The sequence below is a fragment of the Tauraco erythrolophus genome, chromosome 14, assembly GCF_009769465.1.
Source record: "Tauraco erythrolophus isolate bTauEry1 chromosome 14, bTauEry1.pri, whole genome shotgun sequence".
NCBI classification, from domain to species: Eukaryota; Metazoa; Chordata; class Aves; order Musophagiformes; family Musophagidae; genus Tauraco; species Tauraco erythrolophus.
This window is the reverse complement of record NC_141478.1, coordinates 1,425,892-1,437,195: the sequence shown is the minus strand read 5'-3', so window position 1 is coordinate 1,437,195 and position 11,304 is coordinate 1,425,892. Positions and strand designations below refer to the sequence as shown.

The 11,304-nt window shown below is 56.8% G+C and overlaps 1 protein-coding gene across 1 annotated transcript; it reads left to right on the top strand.

Annotated features, from left to right (window-relative positions):
* Positions 1–1,145: 1,145 nt before the first annotated feature.
* On the top strand, positions 1,146–10,275 carry PAQR5 (progestin and adipoQ receptor family member 5). The gene is made up of 7 exons (XM_086620554.1): positions 1,146–1,207; positions 1,489–1,602; positions 1,720–1,925; positions 3,035–3,161; positions 8,266–8,362; positions 8,888–9,029; positions 10,025–10,275. Exons 1-7 carry the CDS (start codon positions 1,146–1,148, stop codon positions 10,273–10,275), a joined length of 999 nt encoding a protein of 332 aa, XP_086476680.1.
* Positions 10,276–11,304: the final 1,029 nt, after the last annotated feature.

The window sequence follows — 11,304 nt, the reverse complement described above, 5'->3', positions numbered from 1 at the left end:
TGGGGCAGCACAGCAGCCAAAAAAAATACCAGCTCCCGATTTTAAGTCTAATCTTTAACTAAAGGCATTTCCAGTTTCATTTTATGTCGGGTTTATTGCTCTCTTGCCTCGTTAATTTTTTCCCTCCTGCTACCCGCCTCCCAGCCACCTCCCTCTTTCCCGGCCCGCGGCGCTTCGCCCGTGTCGGTTCGCACCGGAGCTGCCTGGCCGCGCGCGGAGGTAGAGGATGGGCAGGGAGGAAGAGCAGGGGAAGGCAAAGCGTCACGCCAAGGGCTGGGAAAGGGCGACCGAGGGGATGATTTGGGACCGGCAAGTCTCTGTGCAGCACCGGCAACGTGTGCTGGTGGCCGAAGCTCGGCGTGTCCCGGTGTGAGGTTATGGGATGGCTGAGGCAGCCGAAACGCCATCCTGGGAGGCTGATGTCACCAGCTGAGCTGGGCCATCCCTCGCAGGAGGCTGCAGGGATGATAATTCTTTTTTTTCACCTTTATTTCACAGTCCGGAGGCGGAGGGGGGAGAGGCGGCGCTGCCGAAGCCATCGGTGGGTAAGAGACGGAGACGGCGGGGCCAGAGGGGCTGCACCGTGGCACTGGGATGTTCGATGGGGAGCAGGTAGAGGGGAACCAGCCCTGGGACCCCGCATCCTCCCTGCTGCCCCGAGGGGACGTGCCCGCACCCCACAGCCCCCGAGCCCATGCCCAGGGCGGTCCGGGTGACCTGGAGGTGCTCCGCGGACGTGGGCACTGCTCCTGCATCACCGCCGGCTCGCTCAGGGCAATAACGGGGGTTCAGTCCCTCGGGGGGGTGGGCACAGGGTCACGTCACCCTTCTCCCATTTGGTTGGGAGGGATCCCACCATTCCCGGCAGGGTTGGATGCCATCTCCCCTCCCCATGCCACAGGAACCCCTCAAGAATCATTTGCCACCTGTGGGTTGGGGACCCCATGCCACGTTCCCACCAACACTCGTCTCCCCCAGGCCGCCTGCCCTGCACCCGGGGAGCATCGCTGTGGCCGTCACGGGGCAGTCCTGGCCCTGGCCCATCACTTCCCCAGCAGGGTGTGGGATGCAGCCCGGTGGGGCGTGAGGTCCCCGGGGAAGCTGAGCCGAAAACGCCCCTCGGAGCCAGAGCCGTGACCCGCGCGATGCTGAGCCTCAAGTTGCCCCGGCTGCTCAGCATCCACCAAGTGCCTAAGGTCAGAGAGGAGCTTTTCTTCCCTACACCCAAGGCTTGGGGGGATTTTGGGAGGTGTCAACTGGGAGCAACGTGCCAGGGTGGCCATCCCCACCCCAGGGCAGTGCTCAGCCCCTCCCCGGGACCACCACCCATGGAGGGGACACGGCTCTGTCCTGGCAGCAGGGTCCTGGGTCCTGAATTATGGGCACCCTCCTTCCAGCAATCTTCCTTCTTCCTCCTGCTATTTGTCCTTCCTTCTCCTCCGACGGCCACTGGTGCCAGTCCTTGCCTTGCAGGGGTACCGGGAGCAGGGGATCCTCTTCGGGTATCGCCCCCCCCAGCAGCTCGGCAGCTGACTGCATCCTCAGCATCTTCCAAATGACCAACGAGACCCTCAACATCTGGACACACTTTGTGCCCGCCTGGTAGGTGCCATCTCCATGGGGCTCTCAGCATCCGCGGTAGGAGGTGGTGGGTCTGGGTGGTGGTGGAGGGACGGGGGACACCCAAGGGTGCCACGCTCACCTTCCTCCACCCCGCAGGTACTTCGTGTGGACCCTGGTGGGGCGGCTGCGGGGGCCGGGGGGCCAGGAGGACCCTCAGGCGTGGCCCCTCCTTGCCTACCTCCTGACCTGCTGCATCTACCCCCTCGCCTCCAGCTGCGCCCACACCTTCAGCACCATGTCCACCCGCGCCCGCCACATCTGCTACTTCTTCGATTACGCGGCGCTCAGCATGTACAGCTTGGGTAAGGATGGGCGAGGTGGCAGAGGTGGGGTGAAGCCCCCCCGGGGCACGGGGAGGGAGCAGGGAGGGGGGCTGGACCCAGAGTGCTCAGACAGCTCCTACCTACGGCTGCTTGTGTGCAGTTTCTACTCCTCCTCTTCCTCCTGCCCGCAGCCTGGTGCTTGGGAGAGACCGTGAAGCCCATCTGACACCGCCATAAATTTGGGGCTGAGTTTCATACAGGGCAGCCCTGGGACGGAGGGCTGGTGTGTGACACTCACTGGTGTTTGTGGTAAATAGAATAAGGAAAAAAAAAACACATTATAGGCAACTGCTGTCAGTGAAGCTGGTGGCACCTCACTGCGGGGCAAGTCCAGGGTGAGCAGTGGCAGCAGCAGCCAGGGGCTTCGCACAGCACGAGGCGCCTCCGGCTCCTCCGGGAAAGGCGTCTGTGGGAGCCGGCTGCCTGATGCTCCCCTTGGCTGCTTAGTGCCTCTTCTACCTTAGAGAACCACGAAATGGTTTGGGTTGGAAGGGACCTTCAAGTTCCAACGCCCCTGCCATGGGCAGGGACACCCTCCACTACACCAGGTTGCTCAAAGCCTCATCCAACCTGGCCTGGAACACTTCCAGGGATGGGGCAGCCACAGCTTCTCTGGGCAACCTGTGCCAGTGCCTCACCAACCTCACAGGGAAGAATTTCTTCCTCAGATCCCATGGAAATCTCCCCTCTTTCAGTTTAAAGTCATTTCCCTGAGTTCTGTCACTACACACTCTTGTCCAAAGCCCCTCTCCAGCTTTCTTGTAGCCTCTTTAAGTACTGGAAGGCTGCTGGAAGGTCTCCCCGGAGGCTTCTCTTCTCCAGGCTGAACAGCCCCAACTCTCCCAGCCTGTCTCCATGGCAGAGGTGCTCCAGCCCTCGCATCATCTCCGTGGCCTCCTCTGGACCTGCTCCAACAGCTCCATGTCCTTCTGATGTTGGGGACCCCAGAGCTGAACCTTAATTCATATCTCCCTTTCCCGAGAGCACCCAATACCAAGCACCAATTCGAAGGTTCACAGCTGTGCCCAGGAGGATGCTGAGGGTCCTGGCGGGATCTGGCACTAACTGGGCACCTCCTGTGTCTCCAGGGTCTGCGCTGGCATACTCGGCATACGTTTTCCCAGCAGATTGGGTCAACAGCACTTTCCACCACTGCTACGTCCCCATTGCAGTGTTTAACACTGTCGTGAGCACCAGCCTGTCCTGCTACTCCAGGTAAGCTTCTGCTCCATCCGCCGTGATTGCTACAGCATCATCATTAATGAGGATTATTAATGAAGCTTTTCAGTTATGGGTTGTATTGTAACAACATGAGGCTCAGGAAGGGGAAAAAGAGGACTGTTGGTTTGGGAAACGTGTTGCGTGCTGGCACAGGGGGAGTTTTATGATCAAAAACGCACAACAATTGAAAGAGCTTTAATTTTTGCAAGTTGGTGGGGTGCACGCCTGGCAGGAAGATGCCCACCTCCAGCGCCTTGTTTGGGCTCCTGTTTTTCTAACATAACCTGCAAAAAGAGGTGGGTTCCCGTGGTGCCCCCGACTTTTAAGCGTGTGTTTAGGTTCAAACACGAGCGTGGTCCTGGCAGGGGCACGTACCAGCCCGTGCTGCGTGCACGAGGGCGTGTTTGTGTGTGTGCAGCAGATCCCCAGAGGAACAACCCAACATTCCCGCAGCCGATTGCGTCACTCCGAAGGCATGAGCAGCGTTGCGTGCGCCGGGTTTGCTCCTGGACGGCGTTAGGAGGTTTGTTTGGAATAACTCGGATGTCTAAACCGCTCAGCCCATGCCCGGCGATACGTGCCACGCGAGATCTCTGGCTGGGTTGGGTTTTGTTGAACTCGTGGTAGGCACCTCCCTGAAGGCTGCGTCCGTGAAGCGCTCGTGTCCGGATGTCACCGCGACGACGCGCGGTTTGCGTTGCGAAAAAAGTACAATTCCTGTTTTCACAAGCGGTGCGACTCGTTTGGCGTTGTTCCTTCCTCCTCTTGTGGGGTGTCCTTGCGTTTTGGGGTGTCTCTGTGCTTTGGGGTGTCTTTGGCACGTGGTCGCCCTTTGGCATGTGGTCACCTATTGCAGCATCACGTACCCCCAAGGGGCTTTTCCTCCGCGGGACCCCCCAGCACAGGGCTGTGTTTTGATGCTGCAGCCCTGGCAGGGAGGAAGCAGCTGCCACGTCCTGGCGAACACGGTGGGAAGAAGTCACACTGCCCGCTGGCTCTGCTGCAAGAGAGGGGCTGCTGCAGGGCGGGATGCAGCCGAGCGTCGCCGCCTCTTCCCAAGGAGGAGAGTGCTGAGCTCTCAATATTGTGGATCTTGTTTAAGCCTCTGTTGAAGAGTTACTCACCTTTTGATCTGTGGGTTACTCACTGGAGTAACTCCCTGGGGTGGAAGATTTAGACTCAGCCTTGGCACTACTGAGCAGTACTGCAAACTCAAGGACCTCTTGGATCACTCGGTGGATGATGCTGGTTCGGGCTTGGTATTTTTCCATATGTCCCTCATTTCTTTCTCTTTCTTTTTGTCTCTTTTCCCCCTCTTATTTTTGTCTTGTGCATCTCTTTGTTGTCTCATTAGATGGGCTTAGCAAACGAAGCGAACTGACCACGTGCCAATCCTAGTACTTACCACTTGAAGATAACACTCAGGAAGTGTCAGCAACTTGAAATCAATTCCACATTGATTTGGATTGCTTAAAAAAACTCTTGATCTGTAAATATAATTGTCAGCATCTCACTCCTACAAGACTGTAAGTAGTCATGTGAAAAACACACAACTATCGCCGTGTGATAGAATAGTGATTCATGTTTTCTCAGTGAGTTCCATTAGAGAAGTAGTAAATCCATCAAATGTCAGCTTAAAAATTAAAAAAAAAGTTAACAACAGACCCCTGGGTGAGCAGGAATACTGAACATCCCACACCACACTGGGGTGGGACAGCAAGGCTGCTGCCCGGCCGCCCGTCTCTCTCCTCTGCTCTCGCAGGTTGAGGCTGGTAGGGTTGCAGAGGATGAGGGTGCAGAGGATGAAGGTGCAGAGGATGAAGGTGGAGAGAACAAGGTGCAGAGGATGAGGGTGCAGAGGATGAAGGTGGAGAGGACAAGGTGCAGAGGATGAGGCTGCAGAGGATGAAGGTGGAGAGAACAAGGTGCAGAGGATGAGGGTGCAGAGGATGAAGGTGGAGAGGACAAGGTGCAGAGGATGAGGGTGCAGAGGATGGAGGTGCAGAGGATGAGGGTGCAGAGGATGGAGGTGCAGAGGATGAGGGTGCAGAGGATGAAGGTGGAGAGGACAAGGTGCAGAGGATGAGGGTGCAGAGGATGAGGGTGCAGAGGATGAAGGTGCAGAGGATGAAGGTAGAGAGGACAAGGTGCAGAGGATGAGGGTGCAGAGGATGAGAGTGCAGAGGATGAAGGTAGAGAGGACAAGGTGCAGAGGATGAGGGTGCAGAGGATGAAGGTGCAGAGGATGAAGGTGCAGAGGACAAGGTGCAGAGGACGAGGATGCAGAGGACGAGGGTGCACAGTTTTGCACCCGCCTCTGCCATGGTGCTTTCCTGGTTTGTGCAGCAGCTTGTGCCAGGCTGGCACCCCGGGGTGCCTGAGCCGCAGCCGGCAGGTTGTTGAGAAGGACGCGGTGGGGCTGGCCACCCCCGAGACCCCACGGGGCCGCTGGTGCCTGTGCCACCCCGTTCCCTACCGCTGCTCACCGACTGCATTCCCTTCGGCGTCGCCCTCGGCTGAGCCACAGCGGCCAAAACTTCCCTCCGAGGAAGGGGGTGGATGGATGGGAATGGACTCGAAACCCAATTGTGCAGCGGGCAGCGATGCTGCGGGTGCGGGTGTGCTCGGAGGGGCCGTGCCCGGGCACTCCTGCTCCTGCCCCTGCCCCGCCGAGGGCTTGGCAGCAGCACAGCAATGCTGCCAGGGCTGCTCTGCCAACCGCACCCTGGGCAGGGCTGCACGGCAGAGCCAGGAGGGCCCGTTGGCTGCCCGGGACCGGGGTCACCGGAGGGAGCGGCGGGCGGCACGCCTGGCTGCTTCCCAGCCCTTCCCGCTCCAGCTGGCAGCCCCGGGCTCCCCGAACCCCGCCGAGCGCCTGCACCGTGCCCGGACGCAGCGGCAGAGCACGCTCGGCCTCTTGGTGCACCCGTGACGGCCAAGGGGGTGAGAGGAGGATGATGAGGTGATGAAGGCAGGGGCTTGCCCCAGGGCATCTGAAGGGAGGCGTTCGCTAAGCTACCGCACCAAATTTTATCAACTTCTCAGGAAAATTTTCCAATCCTAGATGGCCGGTTGACGAGCCAACAGTAACATTGTTGGTTGGTTGGTTGGTTCTTGCATCCCGTGCCCTGGGAATATCGAATTGCCGCACCAGGAAACAGGCACAGACGGACTGGAATAAATGTATTTACCCTTTCTGTGATGCCAGATCCCCCTGTCACACCAACATAGAGTGTCCGACCGCAGCCCCCCTCCCCAGGGCAGGACGAGCAGCTGCACAAAAAGTTTCTTTCACACTTGAGGCTTTGGCATCTCCCTGCGGACATCCCCGTGCGAGCAGATGCCCGTGTCCGGGCTTTTCAGGATGAGAACAGAGTACGCCCAAACATCTCATGCCATCCCTTCGAGAAGGGCCAGCCCGGGCTGCGATTCCGGGGCTGTTTTGGCAACAGAGGAGCGCAGGGTGGATCGGTACGTGGCCGAAGGAGCCGTAGGACGTGTGGCAAGGGTGAGCATGGCACCGAGTAGCAGCGGGTGAGCAGGGCGGGAGTACAGCACCGGGCAGGCGAAGCCGCGGTTGGAAAATACAGCAGGAGCCATGCAGAAATCCAGGAGAAAATCGAGCAGGAGGCATCTTCAGCGTCATTGGGATGTCTTCTGCACAAGCCACGAGCCACGGCGGGGGGCCAAACGAGGGGGAGCAGGCAAAAGCCCTTAGGCAGCTCGTGCCTCTTGAGCATGAGTCGAATTGTTGGGGTTTCGACCCAAGTTTGGGGTCACGCTGATGGAGCTCTGCTGCAGTTCTGCTCCAGTTCATCTCTCTGTTTCCACACTGGGCTAAAAACCTGTGACAGTTGGTCCTTCCCAGCAGGGAGGCATCAGAGGGAGAGGTTTTCTGCTCCTGGTGTGGAGCTCCCGTGGCTCCGGCGGGAGGACAGGGTGATGGGCTGGCGGCGATGCCGTGCGGTGTGGGCTGTGCCAGTGGCTGTGCCATGTGGGGTGCAGCTCCCCTGGGTTTTCCATCTCCAGGTTTCGCTTGAGTTGTGCTCCCCATGCAGCAGGAGCAGGCTGGGGGCTCGGCACACGGCTCGCGACCCACCTTCAAGATTTTTAATGGGTGTTTTGGGGACTCGGGTGGTCAATTCTTCCATGACTTCAGCTATGAAGTATGTCCTACATTTCAGCAGAGCCATTTCCTGGGGAACAAAGTGCAGAATATTATCCCCTGTCCAGACATAAACTGTCCTCCTCACATATGGTATGATTATCACCAACAGCCTTCTTAGAATCATAGAAACACGGAATGGTTTGGGTTGGAAGGGACCTCAAAGATCATCCAGTTCCAACCCCCCCTGCCATGGGCAGGGACACCCTCCACTACACCAGATTGCTCAATAATAATGGTTCTTCTTCCATTATAATGGTGATGTCATCAAAAAGTAATTTGTTAGATTAATTTACTTTGTGATTTCAACAACTCTCTCCATGCATTCTCGGAAATGATGATCGCAAAGACGCGGCGGGATGCAAAAAAGAAGGATGTTGCAGCATTTCATGCTTTTCAGCCGTAAGCTGCAATACAGCTTCATGAACAAACGGTGCCCACCACAGCCTGGGTGCTGCCTTACCTGCAGGGCCTTCCGAACCAAGGCAGATGTGTTCTCCTTGATGGCTGTGCTCGGAAAGCCGGGATTCAAACCCGAGAGGGAAAACTCCGTTACAAACAGCTGCAGGGGCAGCAGCTGGGTGAAGGCCACCTCTGTCCCCAGCTGCTGGTGGGTAACAGTTAATGAGCACTGGGGAAAGAAGCAGAATCAGCCGGGCCAGGATGGTGTAAAAAAGGTCATTTTCAGAGCTGCAGAGACACGTGTAACAGCAGAGGGTCCCTAAATCCTTCCTCCCCCAGCTCAGGGCTGAGCCTGGGAAGGTCCAGCCACGCGAGCCAAGGGTGGTCCCAGCTTTAACACCACCAGCAGACAAAAAGCACTTTGCTCTGCCTGAATTCAGAGCGATCTGGGGGAGGGGGGAATGTCCGTGCAGAGCATATACTGCAACCCACCGTCGTGCCACGCGACATCCCGGCTCTGTTTTCCTCCAGGTTCCTGGAGGCGGAGCGGCCCCGGTTCAGCAAGGCGTCCCGCACGCTGGCCTTCGTGTACCCGTACCTCTTCGACAGCATCCCTCTCTTCTACAGGGTACGCCTCCGCAGCGCCCTGCCGCAGCGTTGGCAGTATCAGCTGCTTCATCTTGGTCAGAAAATATTTGGGAAAATATGCCAGGCTTTTTTGTTGTGTTTTTGGTGGGGTTTTTTTTAAAAAAAAGGAAAACAAACTCTGGCAGGAAAAGAGATTCGGTTATTTTTTCCTGCACCTATTGACAGGCAGATTCCTTCCACTTCAAAGCACCGCGCTCGAACTTTGCCTGCGCTGGGAAGTTACTGCCTTTGAATGCTGCGCGTTTCCCAGTCCCTAAATGGGAGCGGGGTGGGAATTTTGCGGCAGTGAGGTCTAAGGACAGGAGGCGCTGGGCTGGGATTTGCATGAAATGGAGGCGACAGCTCTTGCGTCGAGCCCTGGGGTCCACACCGCGTGCCCTGATGTGGGGTGATGGGCAGCCAGAGATGATGGGAGCTCAGGGAATGCTTTGCCTCCTTTAAAAATGTGTTATCCCCCTCTTTCCCTTCCACGTACCCCTGCATGGACACATCTCTGGTGCTGCAGTTCTACCGGTGCGCGGCGGAGAGCTGCACGGAGGCTGCGATCCCCGTCCACTACAAGCACACCGTCTTTGCCTTCCTCACTTGCTTCATCTTCGCCAGCCATCTGCCGGAGAGACTCGCGCCAGGACACTTCGATTACATCGGTAAGCGCCCAGCGGGCGAGTTGGCACCGTTTCCTCATCGTTTTCAGGGCGAAAGCGCGTTAATGCACGAGTGACTCCCAGAGGCTGCAATATATTCCCAGCTGGAAATCTGAAATGTAGTTTTACATGCGAGATACAAGAGTCCTGCCTAGGTAAAGCGGGAACAGCTCTGGAAGCATGCTTTTTCCAAAATGTTTCACAGAGGAGATTTCATGACCCAAAAGCACTCGTTTTAAGGCTTCCAGTACTTAAAGGGGGCTTACAAGAAAGCTGGAGAGGGACTTTTTACAAGGGTGTGGAGTGACAGGACATGGGGAAATGACTTTAAACTGAAAGAGGGGAGATTTAGATGGGATCTAAGGAAGAAATTTTTCCCTCTGAGGGTGGTGAGGCACTGGCACAAGTTGCCCAGAGAAGCTGTGGCTGCCCCATCCCTGGCAGTGTTCAAGGCCGCGTTGGATGAGGCTTTGAGCAACCTGGTGTAGTGGAAGGTGTCCCTGCCCATGGCAGGAGGGTTGGAACTGGATGATCTTTGAGGTCCCTTCCAACCCAAACCATTCCATGGTTCCATGATTTCTCATGCAAAAAAAAACCACCTTCACCTGTGGCACAGCGGTGCTTGCAGCGCCGTGTCAGGGCACTGCAGGAGCAGCCACCAGAGACAGGAGGGTGGTCCTGGCCACTTCAGGGTGTCCCCTGTGCTCCCCACCACGCCGTGCACGAGCACAGTGCTCCGTAGTGCATGGTGTGTGCCAGGACCCCAGCAGCGAGCTGCACGTCCCTCGTTTCCATTACAGCCCGCTGCGTTTTGGAAAGGAAGAGCTCTGTTCTCTGGTGGCACAACAATAAAAGCCACAGAAATTAGTAGAATAAATATTTAAAAATGTGCTGCCTGGAGGCAACGGATGCTGTGCAGAAGGTCTGCTGAGCCCTCACCGTGGCGTTTTAACGAAGCCCAAGACGTTTCTTGGTGAGTGCTCTCGGCTTTGTTGCAGGGCACAGCCACCAAGTTTTCCACGTCTGTGGGATCGTCGGCACGCACTTCCAGCTGGAGGCCATCACGATGGACATGGCCGGGCGCCACGGCCGGCTGCTGCCCGTCACCACGCTGCTCCCCTCCTCCCTGCAGACACTGGGGTCCATGGGCATCGGCGTGGCCGGGAGCCTGGCCGTCATCGCGCTCTGCTCCACCGCCCTGCGCTTCATCCCGGAGCCTCTGCAGAGGGAAAAGCTGCACGGGCATTAATTTGGGTCTAGAGAGGATTTACGCTGCTCTGCAGGAGAGACCCTGAACAAGATGTGTATGGTATGGCTGGGGATGAGTTTATTTGCCTAGGCTCTCCGAGAAAATGCTTATTTGAGGTTTTCTCAAGAGCAAAACATATTGCACTGGGTTTTGTACATATAGCTTTAAAGCTGGGAACAGATTCTGAAATGCCTTTAATCAAGTCGCTGTTGCACCGCAAGAAATAGTTAAAATCATCTTAACTTCTTTTTTCTGTAAAAGGGAGACAAGTGCTAACACTTTCCAAAGCAATAGGCATTCATCAGGTCTGCCTTAGGGAGGAATCAGGGGTGCAGTGAACGTGGGTAACGCCGGGCATCTGGTGACACGGGTGTCCTTCTTGTCACTTTAGACCGACAGCCAGGACTCCTCGGTGAAGGCACAGGCAAGGGCTCACCCAGGGGCTCCCTAACTAAGGTTTTCACCTTGCAAGTGGCATTATTTAGGGGATTAAACCCTCAAATATCCGCATTCCACAGCCTTACGCTAAACCCAAGTGCCTAACAGACGTGGGTCTGAGAGAGACTAGAGTTTGCCCGTGTTTTGAATTCAGCAGTTTTTAATCATTACCCAGAAAGAGTTACTGTAGAACAACTCTCCATGGGACGTTTCTTCAGAATAGCTTTTTTTTCGGGTCCAATTCCCATGCATAGGTAAGTCCTGGGAAATTAATTCCTGCGGGAGAGCGGAGCTCCCGCCTGCGCGGGCGATGCTGCCGCAGCCCCGAGCACGGAGCAGGCTGGAGGCACCGTCCTTCCCTCCTTGCACCAGACACCTCCACCCTGTGCCCACAGCTGGGCTCCTCTCTGACCTCCTCTGCGGCATCAAACGTAAAGGGAGGAGGAAACCCCCGCGCCCGCCAGGCGACGACGTGGCCCTCCTTACGGACCCGTGGTCTGAGGGTGTGACTGATGGCAGAGCCATCACCGCTGAACCTCTCTAGTTTCTGGTCCCTCTCACCTGCAAGAACGCTTTTCTTTTCATGAGTGA

Excerpts from the sequence above, each read along its gene's own strand:
- PAQR5 (XM_086620554.1), top strand. The coding sequence starts at position 1,146 with ATGCTGAGCCTCAAGTTGCCCCGGCTGCTCAGCATCCACCAAGTGCCT. Across the intron at positions 1,208-1,488 it reads GTGCCTAAGGTCAGAGAGGA|GGGATCCTCTTCGGGTATCG; the intron begins GCTTTTCTTCCC and ends TACCGGGAGCAG. Across the intron at positions 8,363-8,887 it reads GCATCCCTCTCTTCTACAGG|TTCTACCGGTGCGCGGCGGA; the intron begins GTACGCCTCCGC and ends CTGGTGCTGCAG.